We start from the raw sequence: 27,843 nt of genomic DNA, 5'->3' as shown, positions 1-27,843 counted from the left end.
CTCTGTGGGCAGCATATGGCCTTATTCACATGTCAGTGAAAGAAAGATACAGAAAGATTTAAATATAAATAATCCTTTCTACCGTTAATTGTTTTATTTCTTTTTTTTTTGCACAAAAAATAAATAAAATCTGAATGAAAAATTGAGCACAGATACTATCAATAATGAATGGTATCTGTGCTCAGTGGCTGCAGGATATATACTATATATAGTGCAATAACTGTAGTATAAAAATTTACTACAGTAAAAAAAATCTCAACACTAGATAAAAAATTAACATATCTATGTGCATATATATCTATGTATCTGCTATTTGTTTTTTTTTTTTGTTTTTTTTTTACCAAAAAAAAAGTGCCAAAAACTAAGCATGGATGAGAAAAAAAATGCGTAAAAAAACTGAGCACAGTTGCTGATCAGTGACATACGCACTCATCAGAGCTTGGTTACAGCTCACAAAAAGTCACAAAAAAGGGGTCACGGATAGCTTGTTGTCTGCCAAAAGCGGACAGGTAGTAGGACTTGGGACTCTTGCAGACGAGCGTTCCCCCGCAGAGAGTCCGCATCGCAGCACCCGGCCTGACCTCCCATCGCTGCCGGGAGTCACATAGCATTAAATTGATTTATGATGCTATTGTAACCGCTACAGTTCTGGATTGTATTGGATAACACTGGCATAATGCTGTCAGTGTTATCCAATACATTCCAGAACTGTAACGGTTACAATAGCATCATAAATCAATATAATGCTATGTGACTCCTGGCAGCGATGGGAGGTCAGGCCGGGTGCTGCGATGCGGACTCTCTGCGGGGGAACGCTCGTCTGCAAGGGGCCTTAGGCCTCTTGCGCACGGGCGTCACGGATTTGGTCCGGATGCGTTGCAGGGAAACCCGCGCGAGTGCGCACGCAATTTCAGTCAGTTTTGTTTGCGATTGCGTTCAGTTTTTTACGCGCAAGTGCAAAGCGTTTTAATGTGTGATAAAAAACTGAATGTGGTACCCAGACCCGAACTCTGACTTCTTCACTGAAGTTCGGGTTTGGGTTAGGTGTTCTGTAGATTTTATTATTTTCCATTATAACAATAGCATTCTTTAATACAGAATGCTAAGTAAAATGTCCATTGAGGGTTAAAAAAAATTAAAAAAAATTACTCACCTCATCCATTTGATCGCGCAGCCGGTTTCGTCTTCTTCCTGCAGGACCTGCAAAAGGACCTTCGATGACGTCACCGCACTCACCACGTGGTGATCGCGATGATGCAATTGAAGGTCCTTTTGCAGGTCCTGCAGTAAGAAGAAGACGAAACCGGCTGCGCGATCAAATGGATGAGGTGAGTAATTTTTTTTAATTTTTTTTAACCCTCAATGGACATTTTACTTAGCATTCTGTATTAAAGAATGCTATTGTTTTCCATTTTAACCATGTTATGTAATTACATCATCTCCTGCGTAACCATCCGTGAAAAATCGCATAGCATCCGCACTTGCTTGCGGATGCAATGCGATTTTCACACAGCCCCTTTCATTTCTATGGGGCCTGCGCTGCGTGAAAAACGCAGAGTATAGAACATGCTGCGATTTTCACACAACGTAGAAGTGATGCGTGAAAAACAACGTTCATGTACACAGCCCCATTGAAATGAACGAGTCCGGATTCAGTGCAGGTGTAATGTGTTCACGTCACGCATTGCACCCGCGCGGAATTTTTGATTGCGTGAAAGGGACCTTGCACACGTTCAGGATTCATGTGCGGAGAATCCGCACTGAAATCCGCAGGTGTTCGCAGGCAAATCTGTGCGGTCAATCCACATCAACTGGTACGGATTTGGTTCCAAAGTGAATGAAGAAAATACGGTCAGGAAAAATAGAATAGATTGACATGCTGCGGATTATAAAAACCGCACTGCAGGTCAAAATCCGCGCTGAAAAAAATCTGCATCGTGTGCATTGAGAATTTCGAATTCTCATAGAAAACAATGTACATGACCTGCGTTGCGGATTTTCCGCACGCAATCCTGATCGTGTGCATTTAGCCTTAGGGAGCAGTTTCAGAATTTTTTTAAACAGACAAAAAAGCTGGATAAAGTGGGGGTGCACCACAAGTCCCTGCCAGCCAACTGCACAAAGGGGCACACAGAACCTCTTCGCACACACTCACAAACTAGAACAGCTGCCTGCGGACAGGTTCGTCCAATTCCTCCAGCCTCTCTAGTGATTGGTTGGTATAGCATACAGGCTAAACACTGGTGTCCCCTGTCTAGCCTTGAAAGTGATCGGTGCTGTCCATTTCAGCACACATCATCCCCATTGGAGCCCCCTTGCATCTCCCTCACTGGTTTTTACAGTGAGAACGCTGTTGATTTGCTGGTCTGCATTGACCGGCTAATCGCAATAATGGGGGTTGTGGGGGGGGGGGGTTTGGGGGGGGGAAGAATACAATCTCCCACTTCTGTTGGCTAAGATGGAGGCTGTCCCTGACCAGTAAGTGTGTAATTAGGCAAAGTAACCGGTTTTAGCACTTGCTGCTGCTCTGTTCATGTATGGCTCTCATCCTTAAGGGGTTAAAAATATATATATAATCGTTCATTTCTGTTCATATATTCCCTTTTGGGACATAGAACAAGGCGATACCGCTTCACTTTTTACCAGGTACAGGTTAGTCATGGTTACTGGTGTTTGAGGATCTTCAACAGACTTGTTCCAACATATCTCAGGTACTGCTATGTCCGGCAGACTCATGTTTTCCACTATTCCAGCAGTAGTTAATATGAAATCCTTACAATTACATATAATGAAAAAGAGACGGGTAAGTCCTACAATGAAAACCATGTGAATCTCAGCTCAACACAAACCTCATTGCTGAGTGCGTCTGACAATGTGCGGCCAGCAGATAACCACAGGAAGCCATCAAATTGCAAACAGCAAGGAAAGGGTTTCACGTGCGGCTCCCAACACCAGCGTGTAATACGACTAGAAGTGCCCACAGAAGTTTCACATAATGCAGTTTAGACTACTGCCTGAAACATTTCCAGACCACTGATGGTTTATCACTTCCGATCAAAAGTCAGGAAAATAGTGCAACAGAGAGATGGCAACTGACCTGCGGCCACCGACTCGCCTTCATGATGAGCATGAATGAAGAATTCTGACCACTAGAGCAGATATCCGTTTAGACTGATCACTGGGTCTATAGGGGTCTTCCCATCTCATGGCAGACAGACATACCCGTTGTATGTGAAGGTCAGAGGTGGCTGGAGTTACGGAATCAGCCGAGGGGGCTATACTATGCAGTTTCCACTGCTCTCATACAAGTAAATGGGAAGAACGGAAACCACGTGGCACAGTGACCTATGCTGTTTCCTTTGCACCCAAGTTATCAAAATGCATAGCCTGCGGTGCTTTTCCAATCACGTCTATGGAAGTTACGGAAAAAGCACAGCCCACTTCCCAGCCTCCTCTGGCCGCCACATATGAAGGGTATGTCTATGTCAGCCATGAATGTCTGAAAAGGGAACACCCCTTTACGCAGATTTTATCCAAAGGGGAGCATTTTGCCGCAATATCTGTAATCCAAACACTGATTGTACATGTGCAAGTCTCAAAAACATTTCTCATACTTTACAGCTCCGCTTTAATGGAAGGAGTACTAAAAAAAAATGAAAATCTAAAAGCCAGGTTTAGCTTTTATTGCAGAATTGCCAGGAGAATATGGTGTCCTATTTAAGGGCAGCATAATACACGGTAATTACGGGTAGGATTAGGGATTATGTTAAATGTACCCAAAAAACTAACAAACACATGGAGCTCATAGTTACAAGTCCATTGTACTCACGAGTGTGGCACACTTTACCAACACGCAAACTAAGCAAATTACTGGGGCTAGTTTCACACTAGCGGTAAGTTCTTCTGGCAGAGGAACAGCCTGCCAGAAGACATTGTATCCAGCATAGCCAGATACTACCCGACTCTGCCAGAGCCAATTGACTTGCAGCGATATTTGTCCAGCCGAATCCGGAGACTAATGCTGGAAACATGCCGGATCCCTGCAGAGTCTCATTATAATCAATGTCGGTTCAGATACATAGAGATCCAGTGGGCAAGCAGAGCTTAGCGGTCCGACGTAGGCAAGGCTTAGCGGTATGATGGGAGCCCTCAGACATAATTGCACTTAGGGAACAGAAATGCCAAATTTTCCCCCCACCATCCCCCACTTTAAAAGTATGCGGAGGCATACACCTATACCCCCTACTATGATTATGAAGATGAGTCTATGCGTCTTACATATTCTGAGTCACATGTAAATTAATTGGAAATACCTTAATTATGGTTTTGGGGCGCCGTTTTATGTAAAGCCTTGGTCTCTCAATCACAGGGAGAGGAGGGAGTTTTCTCAGTTCTTGCAGTACAGCGGCAGCTGCCCGTCTCTTTGCCAGCTTCTTACTGTTGCCCTCACCTTCCGCAGTGAACTCGCCCACTGTCACCTTTGTAACAAAGCTCTTCATGTGCGGAGGGCCGCTCTCCTTAGTCACCTAGAGAAAAGAACGTGAAGGGATTGTGAGAAAGCCTACAGAAGAAATCCGATTGTCGACGACATCGAAACCTGTGATGTTCAATAAACTATCAGTTATACAGAGGTCAGTTTTTACTCCTAGCATATATGTTAAAAGCCAGGATATACTATCCCTCCATAATGCTAGATTAGGGAGGGGGCACTTTTTATAATCTTAGACAACATGGCATGGGTTACAGTGGTCGGACCAGTGCTGGTCAGATGGAAGTCTACAAGTGTTCAGACAGCATTCTCCCTCTTCATGACTGTGAATGCAGGTGCATATTTTATGTTGGCCAAAAATTTACCATCCAGCACAATTTATAAAATAAAAGAACCGCATTTCAAATAGATGACTGCACTTTTTAATGCATTTAACATGACTGGTGAACATGCGTCTCACAAACAGCATTGGAATGCTGTGGACCCGTTACCAGCATTGGCCCACACAGCATTGCACTTCACTGAAAACCATGGGAGATGGACATCACGTGGCCGCCGGAATTTAGGCACAGAATAAACAACAAAATTCCAGCGGTAAAAGTCACCACATGAACAAAACCTTTCGGGTAAGTAAAACACAACAATTTTGTTTGATGGATATATATGTGCGATGTCTAAATGTCCAACCTGGTAGATTAAAGCCCTGATCACTTCACGTTAAAGCCTTCCATCAAACGTATGGGAGTATTGCTCAACTGGCAGGCTCTGACACATGCCACTGTATAGGAATACAATATCATACTTTACCACAGAACACCATGCAAAAAGAAAATAAAAATACAATAATTTGGTGGATGCCTTTGCATAGAAAAGCATAGATGACAACTCTTCCAACTAAGGCCTCTTTCACACGGGCATCAAGTTTTGGCTCCGGATGCGTCCGGGGTGCATTGCGGCAAACCCGCGTGAGTAGGTACGCAATTTCCGTCAGTTTTGACTGCGATTGCGTTCCGTTGTTCAGTTTTTATCGCGCGGGTGCAATGTGTTTTGCACGCGCGTGATAAAAAACTGAATGTGGTACCCAGACCCGAACTTCTTCACTGAAGTTCAGGTTTGGGTTCAAGGTTGTGTAGATGCAATTATTTTCCCTTATAACATGGTTTCTTAATACAGAATGCTAAGTAAACTAGGGCTGGAGGGGTTAAAAATAAATAAATAATTTAACTCATCTTAATCCACTTGTTCACGCAGCCCGGCTTCTCTTCTATCTTCAGGACCTGGGTAAAGGACCTGTGGTGATATCACTGCGCTCATCACATGGTCCATCACATGATCCATCGCCATGGTGATGGATCATGTGACGGACCATGTGATAAGCGCAGTGACATCCCCACAGGTCATTTTCCTCCTGCACAGCAAAGAATAAGACAGAAGAGAAGCCGGGCTGCGCGAACAAGTGGATGAGGGGAGTTAAATTATTTTTTTAACCCCTCCAGCCCTATTTTACTAAGCATTCTGTATTAAGAATGCTATTATTTTCCCTTATAACCATGTTATAAGGGAAAATAATATAATGATCGGGTCCCCATCCCGATCATCTCCTAGCAACCATGCGTGAAAATCGCACCGCATCTGCACTTGTTTGCGGATGCTTGCGATTTTCACGCAGTCCCATTCATTTCTATGGGGCCTGCGTTGCGTGAAAAACACACAATATAGAGCATGCTGCGATTTTCACCCAACGCACAAGTGATGCATGAAAATCACCGCTCATGTGCACAGCCCCATAGAAATAAATGGGTCCGGATTCAGTGCGGGTGCAATGCGTTCACCTCACGCATTGCACCCGCGCGGAAATCTCGCCCGTGTGAAAGAGGCCTAACTGTAATCCCAAGAACCATTCACCGTTTTGATGGAATAACAGGCCATACATGAGTATAGTGCACAGCTATTTCTGGTGGTCCCACAGAGAATGAATGGGGGGGGGGGGGGCAGGGGGCGTATGTGAGACCTGCTGCTCCATCCGAACAGGAGAACGGGACACCCATTCTCTGGATCGGTGGGCGTCACAGTAGTAGGTTAGTTATCCCCTATCCTGTGGACAGGGGATAACTTGATAACTTGGTACAATCCCTTTAAAGGAGTCTCCATGAGTATAATATTGATTACCTATCCGTGAAAATGTCTGATCGGTGAGGGACCAGCACCTGGCACCGCCACCAATCAGTTGGTTGAGGAGGCTGTTGCATTCTGCTGAGCATTGCGGCCTCCTCACAGCACCCGTTGCACATTATATGGCGGCTGCACTTGGTATTACAACGGGATGGGACCAAGCTGCGCCTAGGCCATGTGACGATGAACGTGATATCACTGGGCGAGGAAGAGGCCGCAGTGCTCAACATAGCGCCACGGCCTCTTCACATAGCTGATCGGCAAGGGTGCTTGGAGCTGGAACCCCACCGATCAGATATAAAAGAGCTATCCCGAGGACGGCACATCAACAGTCTACTCCCGGAAAACCTCTTTAATGTGAAGAGATCTTTAACTAGTGGAAACTGGAAAGGGACCAGTAGCCAGACATTTAAATATCAGGGTGAATCAGGTTGGATTATACGTAAGCAATGAAGTCCCCAGGTTGGAATGTGACTGTATGAATCTCTTTCGCAGTGCAAGGAGCAGGAAAGCTTATTCTCGGCCCCCTCTTCTTAGAAATTGTCACGTCAGTGAAGACAAGAAAAAATGTGAGCAGTCAGATACGTCAGATTTTTTTTTATTTTTTTTTACAGAAAACATAAAAAGATTCCAGGAAACTAGCAAGTACACACAATGCCCCCAAGGCCACCACTGAGGATAACAGCTGAGTGAAAATACCAAAGGCTTTCACAGGACGCTTATAGATTGTAACTAGGGATGAGCGAAACCGAACTTTGCAGGATCGGCATTTGGGCAGTCCCTTTATGGATTCTCTTATAACAGAATTCAAAACAGAAGCCTTTAAGAGGACTTTGTTTTTTATCCTGCAGAACGGAAACCAGACGGATGCGTTATGCTTGGCTACAGACTTATTATGACGGATCAAAACGGAATGCCTTTTAAAGGCTTCCGCTTTGCATTCAGTCACAGAATCCATAATGGAATTCCTCCACTGTCTGAACACCAAACCTGTAAAGTTCGTGTTCGCTTATCCCTAATTGTAACCAAAAATATTCAAAGGTGCAGCATGGGAGAGATACAAAAATGTAGCCTGCTCATATTCCAGGGGGAAAGAAAGAAAATTAAAACACAAGGACAAAAAACATTCAAATTCCAGAATTTGGGCGTGTTCACATAGCTTCCTTTGCCGTGGAACTTTGGCGCAGATACCGGCGCTGATATTTCAGTAGCGAATAGTCACCATTTCTTTTTGCTGTTAGGATATGGATCAAAGTTAATTTTCTGCTCTTCGGAAATGCACATGATACTAAGAAAGGTATGTTTTGCGTTGTGTTAGGCAGCACTATGTAGCCCTGGACTGGGTTACATATAGTTAGATTTGCTAAGTCGCCGCTCTGTGATCCTCAGCCCTACCTCCCACTGAAATGAATGGGAGGCACACAGGACGCGGCCTTCGGCAGGATATTGGCACTGCTGTCCGCATCAAAATTCCGGTAAAACCAGCTGTGTAAATGGCCCCTTTTGCATACAGTTGTCACCTCCTCAGTCCTATGTCATATTGTTACCAACGGGTGTGCTATATGCTAAGAAGTGCAATATAATTTCAAATACGGTAATCCCAATCTACTACTATTGGTAGTTTTCTATATTAAAAAAAAAAAAAAAAAAAAAAAAAAAAACATAAGCGAAAATACTAAGACTGGCATTTAGGTTGTCATTCAGCTTTCCAACACACTGTGTTGTGCCATTCATTTATTATCCCTGCTAGAAAATAGGAATGAATTGCCAGCAGTCTGCAATAAAGTCCCAGGTGGGTATGACCAGTGGGGATGGGGGTCCCTGCACAGTCGGACACTGGCAGCAGTGGACGCACTTCTGAAATGTGTTGTGACAGTTTATTTTCATTCTGGTGCGGCTTTTAATATGGTAAATAAATACATTTTTCTTCAAAACTACAATTTCCGTCTATAGGTGAAGGACTTCTTGAGACAACATTACGTCATCTACAAAAGGTGTGATCTGCGGCGTTGCCCTGATTAAGAATCCTTTTGGCTGATACAGAATTGGACATTGGCCTAGAAGATGAATCTTGGCAGGTTTTGTGCCTATAGATAAACCGGTAATACAAATTGGCTTGAAACAGGATGCCATTAGTGACCTCATTAATGCTGTTTGATTCATTGAAATGTCATCATAAATCATACAAACTGCAGCCAAGTTTGGCCGCTTCCATTTTACTTTAACCTGTGTAGTCTAATTAATCACTTTCTTATTAATTTCCTTTTACATTAAGGCCCAGCTCCACTGCAGTAACTCCAGGCTCACAGTCTAAGGGCTCATGCTCCGGGCAATATTATGGCCCCACAGAGGCACGGAGTCGTGCAGACAGGTCTATGGGGCCACAATGAACGTCTGTCTCAGAGTCTCCAGGTTCATATGGAAACTAATGGGACCAATTTGTGGTTCGCTCCATTAGATGCCTTTTTCTGTACTGTATATCTCCCACTATATTGTGCAGAACAGTGACACCATATTGCGTCTCATGAACCACAGGGGCGCCATGTGCTGTCCTAAGGGGTCTGTGTACAAAGCTGTGTAGTGTGCTTAGAGGGGTTATGCCATGATTAATGTAAAAAATGAAAATCAGACATCATATCATACATCACAATCTCTAAAAAAGCTAGAACCAGCCCTGTACCTCACATGTATCCAGAGATCTCCCCATTCATTGCTCCAATGGCTCTGATACAATCTTTTCGGGCTTTAAGCTGCAGCTCTCTCCCTGCCCCAGCTCAGGCGGCATGTATTTTCTGCTGCAGCTCTTTCCCTGTAACGGTCACCGATTTCAGGGCTTTTTTTTCTCAGAGAAAAGGTGGTGGGCAGTAGCCCGCCTTATGTGCCAGCAGCCCCCCTTATGTCTGTTCCAGCCCAGCAGCCCCCCTTATGTCTGTTCCAGCCCAGCAGCCCCCCTTATGTCTGTGCCAGCAGCCCCCCTTATGTGCCAGTAGCCAGTAGTCCGCCTTATGTGCCAGCAGCCCCCCTTATGTCTGTTCCAGCCCAGCAGCCCCCCTTATGTCTGTGCCAGCAGCCCCCCTTATGTGCCAGCAGCCCCCCTTATGTGCCAGCAGCCCCCCTTATGTGCCAGCAGCCCCCCTTATGTGCCAGCAGCCCCCCTTATGTCTGTTCCAGCCCAGCAGCCCCCCTTATGTCTGTGCCAGCAGCCCCCCCTTATGTCTGTGCCAGCAGCCCCCCTTATGTCTGTGCCAGCAGCCCCCCCTTATGTGCCAGTAGCCAGTATCCCCCCTTATGTGCCAGGATTGTCATTTTTACATATAAAAAAAATTATAATAATAAACTTATACTTACCTCCTCCAGGATGCGATGCAGGCCTCTTCCGGCCTGTGTCCCTCGCTGGCTCAGGCGGCGCGATGACGTCATCGCGCCGCCTGCACCGGCCTCTGATAGGCTGATGGGCCTAGTTCTGGCAGCCTATCAGAGGAACAGGGAGGGGACACACCTCTCCCTGCCCTGCCGCATTACACAGACATTTGTATTGCAGTCCTGAGGACGGCGATACAGATGAGATGACTTTGGAGATGAGTGAGCGCTTACACAATGGAAGCGCAGTGCTCATCTCCTGCTATGCCCTGCCGGCGCCCCCCTTCTGACAGCGCCCCGGGCGGCTGCCCGGCCCTGCAGTAACTAAAGAGGGGCGGGGCGAATCGGCAGAAAATAGGTGGCGGAACGCTGTTCCGGGGCGCTCCCCCAGAAAAAAAGGCCTGCCGATTCTAATAGTAAATAGGGCTGGTGGCAGTTGAAGGATAGAACTGAGCATGTGTGACCACCTCAGCAATGTCACTGAGGTGGACGCAGTTTGGCATGTAGGCTGTGGTAATCAATTGAAGGGTTATTCTGGTAATCAGTGCAGGTCTTAGGTTACATGGTGCCCTGTGTGAGAAGTCTTTTTCGCGGCCCCTCCCCCTTCCACACACACCGCTCCACAACTATTATAGGGAATTAAATATACTAAATTAGTAGCCATCCGATATGTCACACCTCTGGTGGACCCTCTCCTATCTCAAGAATGGATCCCCAAAGTGAATGGAGAACAAGCCACACATGTGCAGCCACCTCGGCATTCACCGCTATGGGACTTCTGAAGATAGCTGAGCATTGGCCAAGTCACAAAGCAGTGCGAGGCTGTGCATGTGCAGTGTGCCAGGCTGTGCATGTGCAGTGTGCCAGGCTGTGCATGTGCTATTTATGATACAACAGTGGTGCCATACCAAGCTCATTACCCAAATACGGCACCAGAACCAAGCATGATACATAAATACGGCACCAAAACCAAGCATGATACATAAATACGGCACCAGAACCAAGCATGATACATAAATACGGCACCAGAACCAAGCATGATACATAAATACGGCACCAGAACCAAGAACATTACATAAATAAAGGACCAGAACCAAGCACGTTACAGTGTGAAACTACAGCTCTCAGTATGTCCTGAACAGGTGTAAAAGATATGCTGGGAGTTGTTGTTTTACAAAAGAGAATGCTACCACCCATCATCATGCTGTTCGACCATACAAGCGACTACAGCACTCACCAGACACAGTCAGTGGCGGAATAGTCATTTATATTTAATGACTTACAGGTGACGTCTCCTCCTGAGTTCTCTTTCCTTTTCTTCCCATCTGGTTCAGGCTACCATCGTTAGCTTCTCCAGGCCACAATTCATCCCTGCAGAGTCTGCCACCCAGATGTCTTCAGCTTCTCACTTTACCAACTCATCCAACGCACCCTATTAACTAACACAAACCTGACTTAGTGCCACACGTTGTGCCCTTAAAAATTATAGCAGCATGCACTGCTCCCCTGAATACAATCATTTCATATAATATGCCCCCTGAAAATAATGTACCACACAGTGCCCCCCCATACTGTGTCACATGCTCTGTGCCCCCCCATACTGTGCCACATGCCGTGTGCCCCCATACTGTGCCACATGCTCTGTGCCCCCCATACTGTGCCACATGCTCTGTGCCCCCCACCATACTGTGCCACATGCTCTGTGTCCCCTTATATAGTGCTACATTCTCTGTGCCCCCTTATATAGTGCTACATTCTCTGTGCCCCCTTATATAGTGCTACATTCTCTGTGCCCCCATGCTTTGTACCTCTTGCTATATGCCCCCTGATATGTTGCCCGATGCTCTTTGCCCTGGTATACAGTGCACCCACTGTAATACTTACCATTTCCCGGTCCCAGGACCTCCTCGAGCGATGCAGTTCTTGCCTCTTCAGGCCCGGCGGAATGTCGCAGAAGGTGCAATGAAATCATAGCGCCGCCTGCGTCACAACAAAGCGGTGAACGGCAGAGCAGGGCAATAATAGTTCCCTTGTCCTGCCAGCACTGAGCAGGATGCTCAATTATATCTGCTTCCTATGGACACAGACAATTGAGTGCAAGGGCGCCCAGAAACCAGGTGAATCATCCTGGTGACCGGGTGCCCAGGATAAGGAACTGACTGGTGCCCCCTTCAGGAGTAAGGGGTAGCGCGACCTGTGCGGTCACACACCCTTAAGGCCGAGGCTGCTGGTAATGCATCACTTACCACCGGATATTAGATAACTGTTAGATAGGTGGCGGAGTCATTCCTCCCAGCTGCAAGACCACAGCCAGGAGCAGTTCAATGGACGGCAGTCTGTGAGCAGTGGTATTTGTCTGGCTGAAATCCAGTATTCATTCTGGAAAGCATTCGGATCACCACCAGATGCCATTATGGTCAATGAGGACCAAGCAGTGAACTGCAGTATCCGACTATTTATAGCGCTGAGGTCAATGTCCCCTAAGGGCTCATGCACACAAATATATTTTTTTCCATGTCCTTTCAGTTGTTTTTTTTGCAGCCTGTATGTGGAACCACTCACTTCAATGGTGCATTCCATTTCAGTATGTCCGCATGGCCGTTCGCTGAAAAATACATGTCCTATTATTGTCCGCATTACGGACCTACTAGGGGCCAGCCATTCTGTTTCGCAACAAACGAAATGCACAGGACCACAAAACATCCAACGGTTGTGTGCATGAGCCCTTCTGCTCTTATGACCCATCAGAAGAACAGAAAAATTAAAAATAACTGAAGTCTTAGGCTACATGCACACGACCATATGTGTTTTGCGGTCCGCAAACTGTGGATCGTCAAAAAACAAAAACAAATGACGTCCGTATGGCATGCATTTATTTGCGGATCCGTTTTTCTTGCGGATCCATTGTAATAATGCCTATACTTGTCCGCAAACTAGAAAAAAAATAGGACATGCATCCTATCCGCTAAAAAAACGGAATGGACACGGAAACAAACAACGTTCGTGTGCATGTAGACTTATCTTGAGCATCAGTTCCGCCAGACATCAGTTATTTTTAACAGGACTTTCTCCCATCAAATGTGATCACAACGGAGCCTCCACCGAAGATGTGACGGTAGTCTTAGGCTACTATTGAGATCAGTCATAGGATCTCAATAACAGGGGAAAATGCTTCCGTTTTGTCCCCATTCAATGGGGACAAAACTGAACGAAACAGAATGCACCAGAATGCATTCCGTTTGGTTTGGTTGCATCCCCACCGCAGAACGAATAACGCTGCAAGCAAAAACTGATCCGTCCCCCATTGACTTACAATGGTTTTAGAGACGGATCCGTCTTGGCTATTTTAGAGATAATACAACCGGATCCGTTCAGAACAGATGAAGACGGTTGTATCATTATTCATGATGGATCCAGCAAAAACGCTGGTGTGAAAGTAGCCTAAAAGTGACAAAAGAAACACATGCTACTTTAAAAAAACAAAAACACAACACACTACCGTTTCAAAATGCATTTTTTTTTTCATGCAAGAACACTGGAGCAAAGTTACTAATCCCAAAGATGACGTAAACTCAGATAGGCTGTCTAGACCCGTGTCACTTCCGTCAAACTCTACCCCAATTACTAGTTGGCTTATACGGAGGTAGAATTACACCAGCATTGTGCTGCAGAACACCACATCTTAGGCCACAAAGCCACACCCCTCCAATTAAACCACACCCCTTTTTGCACAAGTCAAACTGAAGAAGCCCCAGTTGCGCCATACTGCAACACTTTTTAGACAGATTCTAGACGCATTAGTAAATCTGAGCTAACGTGAAGGAGTGTAATTAATCAAAATATAACATACTCCATCAGAGGTGTCCTCCACTAAAAGCACTGCTTTCAGCCCCATATTCTGCACTTTATTGTGGCCAAAAAGCTTGTGTGCATGAGACCTTAGGTTTCAGTTCTGAAAGGAAGACTCCAACCTGGCTAATTCCTAGTGTCCTCCAAATCCTGATTTAGGCTTTCCCCTGAGCAGACTGTTGGAGGATGCTGCTGGGCTTTGTCAGCTGCACAGTCGGAAAAAAGGTACATCAACCCCAGGAGGCCAAAAGGAGTTTTTCCTGGTGTAAAGGCCAAACATAAGGCTCAGATGCCTACTGCACAAAGCCTTAGGCCCCATTCACACGACCATATTTGTCTTTTTTGCAGATTCATTTCAATGGGTCCGCATCCGTATGTCCATTCCATAGTCCCGCAAAAAAGATAGAATGTGTCCTATTCTTGAAAAGGTATTGTTACAATGGATCCGCAAAAAAAAAAAAATGATGCAACATGGACGTCATCTGTAGTTTTTTGCGGATCTGAGTTTTGCGGACCGCAAAATACAAACGGTCGTGTGAATGCACTCTAATATGCAGGCTAATGGAAAGAACTGCGCATGCGCCAGCTTCATACGCAGTTCATTCCTTGAGGCTGATGCCGGCACAGGGATGGGAGACTGCACGGGCACTTTGGTGACAAGTAAACGTGTGGCCTCAGAGTGACGGCAGAGGAGCTAGGAGGGGACTTTAGGATGAGGGGAGATGCTGGCCTCACTCGGAATGGGCGCGACTGGGCTCCTCTGACGGTTAGGACGGCACCTTGGGCTCTTTTCACAGGTGATTTGCATGTATATAAAATAGTTTTTTCAGCAAAACTGCAGCACTCATAAGTTACATACTAGTATATTTGTGACCTGCTGTAGGAGACCTCCAATAACATGTAATCAGGTCTATATACATAATCTTACTGACAGAATCCCTTTAAAAATGACCCTGTGTTTAAATTACGCTTTTATGTTTAACATATTTTTGAAGAATTTTTGATGCGGTTATTTTTTCCATGTTAATATCTATATTTCAACAATAACCATAAGATCCTGCAGTTTTTCCACTGACCACTAAGAATAAACCTTGTATTACACTGGCAGATTTTCTGCCAGATCATTGCCAACAAGCATTCGTAGTAACGCTGGTTAGCAATCATCTGGCAGTGTAATACTGCAGCCCATTACCAGATGAACGAGCAAACGCTCAATCATCGTGCACTGAGTGTACTGAAAGATCACAATTTGCCAATGGGAGATCATGCTATCTAATCACGATCTGCTGCCGGCAAATAACTACACAGTATAGGGACGAGTGATGGCATAACGATCGCTGCTCCTCAGGCTGTGGAGGAGATCTCTGCATATAATAGCAGCAGTCTCCTCCGCTAGCGAGCAGATGATTGCTGGGAAGGAACGCTGCTCTCCCGACAATCGCCTGCAGGATCTCAACGTCTAAAGCTACCTTCACACTCGCGTTTGGTGCGGATCCGTCATGGATCTGCACAAACGGATCCGTTCAGATAAAGCAATTGTCTGCATCCGTTTAGAATGGATCAGTTTGTATTATCTGTAACACAGCCAAGACGGATCCGTCATAAACTCCACTTAAAGTCAATGGAGGATGGATCCGTTTTCTATTGTGCCAGATTGTGTCATAGAAAACAGACCCACCCCCATTGACCTACATTGTGTGCCATGACGGATCCGTTTGGCTCAGCTTTGTCAGACGGACACCAAAACACTACAGGCAGCGTTTTGGTGTCCGCCTCCAAAACGGAATAGAGACGGAACGGAGACAAACTGATGCATTCTGATCGTATCCTTTTCCATTCTGAATGCATTAGGGCAAAACTGATCCGCTTTGGACCGCTTGTGAGGGCCCTGAACGGATCTCACAAACAGAAAGCCAAAACGCCAGTGCGAAAGTAGCCTAATACAGCCTTAACAATAGGCGTCACTTCTTGGTCTGCACAAATCCCTTTACTGCAGTTACCTGCTTATCTATATAAAGAGGCGATATCATTACAGGATTAGACAGATAAGACAGGATCCACCATTCACAATAGAGGATTGTCACATCTTATCTATTCTTTCCTTGTACAAGGACCTCTGCGCAGGTCACAGAACATGCCTCATGTAAAAAAATAGGGTCTCATGTCCGATGTGTCTATGGACCACGTGGTGCTGTAAAGCTATTTTCTTAGTGCTTTCTAAATGCTTTTAGGAACAACTCAGGCAAGATGGCCGCCCCCATAATCATATTCAGGAAAAAAAAAAAATCTACAATCAGAAAATAAAAACAAATTAGAAGAAAATAATGTGTGTGTTAGTATCAGTTAGAAACATTTTTTGGTGACATTTCCTTAAAAAAGGTAAAACAGCGGCTGCAGTACGACAGTGACCATCACAATGGCTTTGGTTGTGTATTCAGATTTTTTAAGAAAGCTATTTTTCCTTGGGAATGTTTTAGGAGCAGCTGCTCCTCTCTTGCTGATTACACATACTGAATCATTGCTTCATAACATAACTTCCATCCACAACTGCATCATGGTATATGCATACTACTAAAAAAAATAAAAATCAATGAGTCTTGACAGAAAGCCCTATACATTTAATGCAGATATAAATTCTAACACATTACCATCCTACACTTTATAGCCTAAAGGTAATGACTACACGGAGGTTTATTGCACGATCCTGGGCAGGGTTACCAGACTGGAATCGTAGGCAGGTTAGGCTACTTTCACACTAGCGTTCGGAGCGGATCCGTCTGATGTTTCATCAGACTGATCTGCTCCGATAATGCAGACGTTTGCATCCGTTCAGAACGGATCCGTCTGCATTATTACTTAGAAAATTTTCTAAGTCTGAAAGTAGCCTGAGCGGATCCGTTCAGACTTTACATTGAAAGTCAATGGGGAACGGATCCGCTTGAAGATTGAGCCATATAGTGTCCTCTTCAAGCGGATCCGTCCCCATTGACTTACATTGTAAGTCTGGACGGATCTGCTCGCCTCCGTACGGCCAGGCGGACACCCGAACGCTGCAAGCAGCGTTCAGGTGTCCGCTCACTGAGCGGAGCGGAGGCTGAACGCTGGCAGGCGGATGCATTCTCAGTGGATCCGCCTCCACTGAGAATGCATTAGGGCCAGACGGATGCGTTCGGGGCCGCTCGTGAGCCCCTTCAAACGGAGCGCACGAGCGGACACCCGAACGCTAGTGTGAAAGTAGCCTTAGGGAAGCCGCTTCACACCAGTGGACAGACATAAGGGTGTATAACCAGGGTCTCCAGTGGACAGACATAAGGGTGTATAACCAGGGTCTCCAGTGGACAGACATAAGGGTGCATAACCAGGGTCTCCAGTGGACAGACATAAGGGTGTATAACCAGGGTCTCCAGTGGACAGACATAAGGGTGTATAACCAGGGTCTCCAGTGGACAGACATAAGGGTGTATAACCAGGGTCTCCAGTGGACACACATAAGGGTGTATAACCAGGGTCTCCAGTGGACACACATAAGGGTGTATAACCAGGGTCTCCAGTGGACAGACATAAGGGTGTATAACCAGGGTCTCCAGTGGACAGACATAAGGGTGTATAACCAGGGTCTCCAGTGGACAGACATAAGGGTGTATAACCAGGGTCTCCAGTGGACAGACATAAGGGTGTATAACCAGGGTCTCCAGTGGGACACATAAGGGTGTATAACCAGGGTCTCCAGTGGACACACATAAGGGTGTATAACCAGGGTCTCCAGTGGACAGACATAAGGGTGTATAACCAGGGTCTCCAGTGGACACACATAAGGGTGTATAACCAGGGTCTCCAGTGGACAGACATAAGGGTGTATAACCAGGGTCTCCAGTGGACAGACATAAGGGTGTATAACCAGGGTCTCCAGTGGGACACATAAGGGTGTATAACCAGGGTCTCCAGTGGACACACATAAGGGTGTATAACCAGGGTCTCCAGTGGACACACATAAGGGTGTATAACCAGGGTCTCCAGTGGACAGACATAAGGGTGTATAACCAGGGTCTCCAGTGGACAGACATAAGGGTGTATAACCAGGGTCTCCAGTGGACAGACATAAGGGTGTATAACCAGGGTCTCCAGTGGACAGACATAAGGGTGTAAAACCAGGGTCTCCAGTGGACAGACATAAGGGTGTATAACCAGGGTCTCCAGTGGACAGACATAAGGGTGTATAACCAGGGTCTCCAGTGGACAGACATAAGGGTGTATAACCAGGGTCTCCAGTGGACAGACATAAGGGTGCATAACCAGGGTCTCCAGTGGACACACATAAGGGTGTATAACCAGGGTCTCCAGTGGACAGACATAAGGGTGTATAACCAGGGTCTCCAGTGGACAGACATAAGGGTGTATAACCAGGGTCTCCAGTGGACAGACATAAGGGTGTATAACCAGGGTCTCCAGTGGACAGACATAAGGGTGTATAACCAGGGTCTTACCTCAAAGCTGAGAGGCAGGTTACGCTTCAAGGAAATTTCAAACACCAAACTGATTTCGGACTTGTTGGCATCTTTATCTTCATCTGGGCTTCTTGTCTCCCCATTCTGTATTTGCAAAAAAATAAAAAAATAAGAGATACAGATAAGTAAGAGATACAGACAAAAATAACCTGCATCTATACACTTTATTTATTAAATTGCTGTATTCGCCGTTAGGACCTCCGTCAGTATTGTGGCAGCAAGTCAATCCCTCAAATCACTGAATTTGCAAAAAAAAATGGATTTAAAGGGCATCTGTCAGCAGTTTTGGACCTATAAAACGGTCTGACCTGTTACATGTGCATTTGGCAGCTGATGTCATCTGTGCTGGTCCCATGTTCATATGTGCCTGCATTGCTGAGAAAAATGATGTTTTAATATATGCAAATAAGCCTCTAGGAGCAACAGGGGCGTTTCCGTTACACCTAGAGGCGCTGTTCTCTCTGCAACTGCCGCGCCCTCTAAACTTTAACAGGGCCAGGCATGATGACGTTTCCACTGCCTGAGCATTTTTCTGGACACATATGAACATGGAACCAACACAGATGCCTTCAGCTGCCAAGCTGCAACATTTCATAGGTACAAATCTGCTGACAGGTGCCCTTAAACAACGGATGTCCCCAAATGTCCTCATACACAGCAATATACCAACCACATAATAATGTGGGCAGCATATTGGCAAAATAAAATGGAGGTTGTTTCAGAGAAAATCAATCAGTAAGTAAGGAATGGCACTACCTAGCGACATGCCATCACCATACCAAACATGTCACATTTCATGTATAAAAACAAAAGGTTTGTCACTGCAGTCCAAGAGCCATTCTATTTTATTTTTCCACTGAACCACTTTTGAGGTACATGTAAATTACTGAACATTAAATATGGGGAAGGAGAAAACGTAGCAATTTTGCCATTTCTTTATTTTATGTACTTCTATACCTCTACTATATACCGCAGTGCTTTTTTGTATTTTTTTTTTTACATGGTTCATCATGTAGTTCCAATAATGTGCTATCTTTATTATGCAAGTGGTAACGATTCTGCTGACACTATAGACGTGTACATTGGTGTTTTTTTTACTACTAAAAAAAATAACAATTTTTTCGTTTTTGTAATTTTTTTGGGTTTGATAAACTTTAATGAAATGGTGAAGATTTTCTGTCTTCAATTTTCGTGCAGCAAATTCACTGAGATGTATAAATGCCAGCAGACAGATAGAGGTTTTAAGAAATCTCATCCACACCATGTGTAAGATAACCGCAGTGCAAATCCACCAGCAATGCGGATTTGAAAACTGCAACATATAAATATATGCTGCAAATCTCCTGCTATCACATGCACAATACTTCGGTATTAATGCCTTGGTATACCGAATATACAAAATCGGTAACAAGCTGACAGGCAATCTATTAGTGCTTGCTTATTAGGCATCCTCCTGTTAGACCCCTGGCTTCCATTGTGACGCTATCATAGGATGCCAGTGGATTGCAATGTGGACATGTCCTACCTTTTGCGGAGCGGAGGCACAGATCGGAAGACCACAGAAACACTCAGAAGCACTTCCGTGGGCTTTCGGATCCGTGCCTCCGCACTGCAAAACATAGGACATGTCCAATCTTTTGCAGATCGCCCACCCATTCAAGTCAATGGTTCCGCACTGCAAAACGGAGTTCGAACGGCCGGTGCCTATGTATTGTGGACCGCTATTTGTGGTCCGCAATACAGGCACGGAGGCCATACGAGTCCTAACTGGAGAAGAACAGAACACTCACCTGGTGACTTCCTTTTCATATTTTCAGCTGAATGTTCTGTTCCTTTGCCAGTTTATGTGATTTATTTATTTTTGTTGAACCAGAGGGTCCCTTTAAGGGACACATCCTGTTAATGGAACAATAACCCCAAAGGACAATTGGCCAGCCAGGTTCAAGCTCACACAAAATACAAATACAGTTTTTTTTCTATTTTGCATCATTAACTTAAGTTATGTATTACATTTATGTACAGAAATTATCTTTACGGTTTATGGGCATCCTAAAAAAGACAGTACACATAGATAAAGGATTGGTGGGTGTCGAAAGTTAGACTCCACTGAAAACCCTTTAAACCTCTAAAAAGTAGGGTTAAAGGGGTTCTCCGGGAATTAAGAAAATGAAAATACTTAAATATTACTTCATTATAAATATATTCCTAAATACCTTTCATTAGTTATAATGGCTCGTTTTGTCCAGGGAGCAGTCATTAAAAGAAATAAAACGGCCGCCATCCTACTAGTCCACACCAAACCTGTCCTAATCACACAAGAGGACAAGTTAAAGAGCTGCACCATCTTCCTCACTTACTTGTCAGGGATTATGATCCTGAATACAGTTTAATATGATCTTCAGATGAATCTCTGTAGGAATGAGTTAATTAGGAGACATGAAGTACAGAGAGGAGGTGGGGTGTAGATAATGAGTAGCAGCACTTGTATGCAGTCTCCATTACCACAGTCTGTTCTGTCCATCCTCTGTGTACTTCATGTCTCCTCATGAACTCCATTCCTACAGAGATTCAGCTGAAGATTTTATCATCTGTATTCAGGATCATAATCCCTGACAGGTAGAGCAGAGAGGAGGACGAGGCAGCTCTTTACCTCAGTGTTGTAAAGTAACTTGTCCTGCTGTGTGATTAGGACAGGTTTTGTGTGTACCGATAGGATGTTGGCCATTTTATTTCTCCTAGTGATTGCTCCCCAGACAAAATGTACCATTATAGGTATCGAAAGGTATTTAGGAATATATTTATAATAAAAGGAATATTTAAGTATTTTCATTTTGCTAATTCCCGGAGAACCCCTTTAACATATCCATCAGTTCCCCAAGTAGATAAATTGGCGTCAGAACTACAGTGGACTTACCACTGAGGACCGCTCTGGTATCGGTTCATTCTTCAGGGCATGCAGAGCTTTCAGTGCTGCATTGTGTCTTGCGGCCTGGCGGGTTTTGCCTTCTCCATAAAATTCAGTGTTTCCCACAGTTAGCTGAACATAAAAAGTCTTAAGCATTGGGCAAAGGTACCTATGATATAAAATAAGAAAATACATTGAGCTTAGTACTGTACATAACAATAGCCTGCACTGGCCATAATAACTAAGGATGAGCAAACTTCATATTTTGAAGTTCGGGTTGGGGTATATGCTGAATTGCGTATTGGATTCCGTTACCACGACCATAACGCAATTCTATGACGGATTGCATAAAGGAATACCTTTAGAGGCATTCCGTTATTTATTCCGTCATAATGGAAGTCTATGGGCTGCATAATGGATCCGTCCGGTTTTCGTTATGAAGACTCCCTGTCGGTGGAAGCAAGACAGTACCTTGAAAAAATCTGCACATAAGTAAAAAATATACAAATCTACGAAAATGGTTGACAAGATCAAAATGTGGAGATCTGAACAGTTAATAATTAAGCCACAAGGAGGTAATCAAATAAATTGAAGATATATCAGCACATTATGTGGAGTAAAACAATTCTGGTGTTCTATTTTAAATACGTAATAAAAGACATCCAGTATAGATAGACAACTGCTTACGCGTTTCAGGTTTTAAATGTCCTTAGTCATAGATACAGTAGGCTTCTAAGGTTTTCCACAACTCTGTATTTTAACTACAGGGAGATTCACACAAAAGAGGTCCCAAATATTCAGTATTTCTCACTAGGACAATGCAATCTGAACGAAACAACGTACAACTTGCTCTTCAGTACAGGGAGCTTCAAACAAGCTAGGGTGCCCCCGCCTTAGAGCGACGAGGAAGGTGCCAGAAAGCCATCGCAATGCTTAACCTCGGTTTGCGACTTTCAGGTGCATACTCATGTACCTCTTCACTCAACTGCTCATCAGGATGGTGGAAATGGTGGTATACAGTATTGAACAGCGCTTCAATTTAATGAATCAGTTGGATGATCATGAAATAACAGAAGTTCACTTCCAGCAAGATGGAACAATGTGTTGCACATCGGAAAGGAGCATGCCAGAAAATGAGTCCTTTTTCGTCAACAGAATAATTTTTACGGGGCTTTGGCCTAAGCGGCCGCCAGATCTGACACCACCAGACGTCTTCCTTTGGGGTATGCTGAATGAAAATGTCTATTGGAACAAGCCTGGCACTGTGGAAGATTTGAAGGAAAACATCCAACCTAAAATTGCTGCTATTCCCCCCTCAATATGCTTGCTGATACATTCAGGGACATGGAGCGCCGCATCGAAATGTGTCTGGCAAAAAACTGAGTTCACGTCCAGCAACGCATGTAATCCAATCAATGCACACATGTCAAGGTATGTACATTATTTATTTTCTTTTTGTTCAGAACTTTCTATCCTAACGGGAATTACAAGAGAATATTCGGGACCTCTTTTGAGAGAATCTCCCAGTATATGGCTAGACAGTATATTAGAAGCTCTGGGTCAGAAAAATGGAGCCCAACTTATAAAGATTAAAGTATAACTGTCATATTTTTTTTTAGAGTATTGGATTGTGGTGATTAATATCTCCTTGGTGGCCCTATTTCAACTTTTCACTGTGTATTCAATTACCCCTTAATTCCATAGTTTTGTTCCCTGTACTGCCTACTTTTACCTGTGCTTAAAATAGGGTTGCTAGGCATGGTCCGTCCTCTATTGATAGATGGAGCACGCAGCGTGCAGGGTCACATTACTGACAGCCAGGGACTGTAAGTAAATGATTAAAGGCAGGTCCTCCCCAGCAGCTGATAACAGTGCCTGGGCTGTGTGCACTTCTCCCTGTACCTGCGCTTGGCAGACGCTCCCTCACTCAGCAGAGCTGGAGAAGTAGAGTTGAAGCAGCGCAGACCAGGGAAGGGAGATCTGCCGTCTGCTCAGTGTATAAATGAAAGCAACATGTGGTAAGAGGACCCCTTTGTGCTGCAGGAGATTAACCCTTTACAGGGGAGGGCTCTGGTTACTGACACTTTTGGGGGCCTATTGTTACTGGCTAGTGAGGGCAGGCGGGATTAGCCTCAGGGTGAGGGCAGTGGCGGCCATCCTAACTGAATAGTGAAATTGCAGTTTTATGCAGACTGGTTGCTAAGGGCTGAATCTTATTAAATATGGGGTAAGTCAGTCTAATAGTAACTGATTCTGGAATATCATGTTATTAGTAACTACATATATGAAAATTGAAATTAGGGTCTAAGTGTGACCGTTACCCTTTAAATAATAAATAAGCACAAAATATTAGATCTAAAATCGACATGGTGTTATAAAAACAAACATCCACGCTTAGCTTAATTTAATGGTATTATAATAAGAATTTCTCCAAGATTAAATTATACTTTGTGCTTTAACGTCCCAACTATTAGGATCTCCACTTCCTGCCATGGAACACAGATTGTGTATATCAAGAGGCTGAAATTGCATACAGCCCTAATACTACTATGGTACTGGGTCCTCATAACGCATATATTTTACCTACACTGAATCATGGTAACCCACTCGTCTGTCAGGTGACTGACCGCTCTGATTTCACTGGTAAACCCTTCCCAACATCTCTCGTTCTGGCCTGATTAACTGCGCTAGCTTGAGCGATATCACTGTTAAATGCACCTAATGGACGGGCAACGAATGGTGCACGTGCAAGGTCTCAAGACAAAAACGAATTACGCCATCGTAGGCTGGGGTTGTCAATCATGGCCAAGGGGGAGATGTTAGGCAGGGTTTACCAATGAGACAGGGAACATTTTCTGAGTTTGGGAGGCACTTGTAATTAGATTTCCATACTGGAGTAAACTTCTTTCTTTGTGCAATAAAAACTCTATGAAAAAATAATAAAATAAAAATGATGTTCCCACTTTTGTAAGCGACCTACAGATATCTATATAGGTATAGGTGCTGTCTGATCACTTAAAAATACCACAAAAACTGGGTCTAACAAAATAATCCAAAATACTTCCAGAAATCTTCCCCTGTGATGTCTTCATTGTAAATGGGACTGAGCTGCATCTAGGCCACGTGAATGATGAACGCCACTGGCCTAGGAAGAGGCTGCAGTAATTGGCGGAGGTCCACGGTCTCTTCAAACTGCTGATGCGTAGAACATGCTAGCCTGACCCTTTCCCTGCCCGCGTCACGCACACTTTTATACCTGGTGTGAGCGGGGAAAAGTCGCAGAAGGTTATTCGCAATCTGCGCCAGAAATAAGCCTAATGTAGGCATATTTCTGTATAGTAAATTACCCCCTTAATGTCAATAGACTTATTGTAACCTAAGAGAAAAAAAACAGAACATGCCCGACAGTTTTAATTTCTCGAATGTCTTATTTTTTAGAAAAATAAGAATATATCACAGAACACACAAAAAAATAATTAGTCAAATTCTTACAATGCCCTTCTGTTTATAATGGAATGATAATATATCCTGCAGCATTTCATTACAAAGATAAGTCTGCACATGTGGTCTTGTCCGACTGACATTAAGAAAACCATTTGCCTCACTCCCACATCTGCTTGCATTATTACAAGAATCCAAAACTCTCCAGCTATAAAATAAATCAAACCAAAAATCAGAGCAGCTCAATATAAACCAAACAGCGCAGACAATAAAGTAATGGTAGAAATGTCTCCTGTGGACTTTGAGCAAGATGACTCCAATCAATCAATGTGAGAAGGTTGCATTGCTAAACACAGAGGTCTGAATGTGGTGATTTAACAGAAGTATAAAAAAAAAAAGAGTTAAACAATAAAAAAAAAAAAATCAATTGAAGGCACAAACACAACATGCTAATCCTAACGTAACCAAGTAGGGGGTAAGGGGCTATGTAAAGTATACTCAACTCCGTCAAACAAGAATAGCAATCAGTGAAAAACACCGTTCAACAATTACACAGCAAAGATTCTAAAAGGCAAAACCGCACAGTTATGTAAATTAATTTTTTACTATAGGGGCACAAGTTAGAAGGGAACACAGTCTATATGTTTTCCCCGTTACCCTCAATTAGGGCTCATTAAGACGGCCGTATGCTGTCCGCAAAAATACTGAATGCTATCCGTTTTTTTGCGGATCCGCAAAAAAAATGAAACATGTCCTATACTTGTCCGTGAAAATCAGGACATGGCCCCATTGAAGTCTATGGGTCTGCAAAAATACTGAATGCGATCCGTTTTTTTGCAGATCCGTTTTTTTGCGGATCCGCAAAAAAACTGATAGCATTCAGTATTTTTGCGGACAGCATACGGCCGTCTGAATGAGCCCTTACAGATCACGGATAACAAGTATGTAATAGTAGATCAGTGTAACCAGCGATTTGTATGAAAATTCATGCAGAGAAGACACAGATAACGTCTTCCCTGCATGAACAGGGGATCCCTGTCATGTCACATCACAAAGTATCCACTGAAAAACGGAGCAGTTTTTGATGACAGGGAACGTATTGTTTCAGTCCTGTCACAGTACATGATCCGTGCCTATGGCACTACATGTAGGAGAGCGCTTCTGGCACACAACGGATTTCTCATGGTCTGTATTTTGTCACACTGTAAGCTCAGTACTAACTTTTCATTACATAAAAGGAGCAACATTTATAAGCCTGATTCTTACGTGGCAGGATACCTTTGTCCATATCGCACAAAAAATGAGGACTCAAACCTGTGGGTCTTGGATTTTGGCGTCAGCAGATAATTTGGTGAACCATAAACGTCTATTAAGCTGTGTTTACGTCTCCCACGATATATTATATTATAATATATATATATATATATATATATATATATATATTCCAACATTTATATACTGATGACCTATCCTCTGAATAGGTCAACAGTATCAGATTGGCGGGGGTGCGACCCCTGAGACCCCACTAATCAGCCGTTTGAGAAGGCACCGGAATTCCTGTTGGCGCTGCGGCCTTCGCTCTGCTTTTCCTATGCAGAGTGATGACACGTGTCACGTGGCCCAAGAGCAGCTCAGCCCCATTCAAGTCACAGCTGATCAGTGCTGGTTCCGGGTGTCAGACCCCCACCGATCAGATACTGATGAAACCATATGACTAGCATCTCACATAAAACAACCATACATCTGGTACTCGGCTCCTGGGTTAGGATGGTTCATTGGCACTTTTGATTTTACACAGTTAAACGTAATTTGTCACCACGATTCTGGACTATTATCTGTAGTAGTCCAGAATGCCAAATTTTTAATTTTACTACTGCCCACTGTCTGTACACAAAGTTGCGCAGAAAAACACAGCGTGTCTGTGCCGTGCCCAAAAAATGGAGGGGACTAGTGAGCACATGTGGGGCAGTAAGGAAATAAAGAAATTGTGACCTGGACTCTTTATCTGTAGTACTACTCGAGGTGATCATGGTGACAAGACTTCCTTTACGCTGGGTTCACACCTGAGCGTTCTGAAAGGAGCGCTCTGTATGCGCGATTGTACGGGCGTTTACAATCGCGCATACAGAGACAAGTGAACACACATTGTCGCGCGTTCCCGAAAGTCTATGTACGGGAACGCACGACAAACGCCCAAAAAAACGCTCATGTACTTGTTTGAGCGTCGGGCGTTTTACAGCGCGATCGTACGCGCTGTAAAACGCCCAGGTGAGAACCATTCCCATAGGGAAGCATTGGTTTCTCCTTGTTGAGCGTTTTACAGCGCGTAGGAACGCGCTGTAAAACGCTCAGGTCTGAACTGAGGGTTAAGGATGGGTTCATACCAAACAGAGACAGCATTTTAAACTGCAAAAAAAATACGATATATGGAAAAACACTGATCAGCCGATCCCAGAGGAAGATCTCCGTCTGGAAGGGTAACAGGGAGTACTCTGGTATATTACAAATAAAAATGATCTATAGGACTTGCCATACCAGGATAACTTCTGCTTCATCCCAGCTTAACCAACATACTATAAATTAGCAGTTCTCAAAGAACATATGGCTGTGATTTACTCAACACAGGGCTCATTCTTTATTACTATCATATCTACCCTAATATATCGTGTGGTCCATTCCACGTGGATCAACATGTGCACAATCATCGACTATGTGCCAGTTCCAAATCTAATACGTAAAAGGCGTACTTGAGACCCTCAAATCTAGAAACTGCTAAATACTTAATGAACCATTTTTAACTGAATTTACCCCATAAACTGATCACACATAATGGGAACATATATACTTAGGCTGGTATTACATACACCGGTTTAAACCGGGAGTGTGATGCATTAGGATGAGCCAAATCCAGTGAGAAGTGTATACCTCTTAATAAATATGGTGCATCTTTTGGCAGGCCATAAAATCAAGCAAGATTTGCACTATTATTTACATAGCTTCAGGCGTTAATTTACCGATGTGGCTCTTCTTTCCACTAAGCCCCACTCACTTTTTAAAAGTAGTGACCAAATGTGTGACTTGTTTACAACAGAAAATTGTCACAAACCAAATGATAACCCCCC

At 44.2% G+C, this 27,843-nt stretch overlaps 1 protein-coding gene across 3 annotated transcripts in view; it reads right to left on the bottom strand.

Annotated features, from left to right (window-relative positions):
• The window catches only part of STAU2 (staufen double-stranded RNA binding protein 2), a 321,730-nt gene that overhangs the window by 168,953 nt on the left and 124,934 nt on the right, over positions 1-27,843 (bottom strand). For all 3 annotated transcript variants that reach the window (XM_040431992.1, XM_040431994.1, XM_040431993.1), the window contains exons 7-9: positions 21,290-21,449; positions 18,355-18,459; positions 4,314-4,526 (exon numbers count right to left, since the gene is read on the bottom strand). In XM_040431992.1, coding sequence (XP_040287926.1) covers positions 4,314-4,526; positions 18,355-18,459; positions 21,290-21,449 — 478 coding nt within the window. The remainder of the gene's footprint in view (positions 1-4,313; positions 4,527-18,354; positions 18,460-21,289; positions 21,450-27,843) is intronic.

This window comes from Bufo bufo, chromosome 5 (genome assembly GCF_905171765.1).
Source record: "Bufo bufo chromosome 5, aBufBuf1.1, whole genome shotgun sequence".
NCBI lineage: Eukaryota > Metazoa > Chordata > Amphibia > Anura > Bufonidae > Bufo > Bufo bufo.
This window is presented reverse-complemented; position numbering and strand designations above follow the sequence as displayed.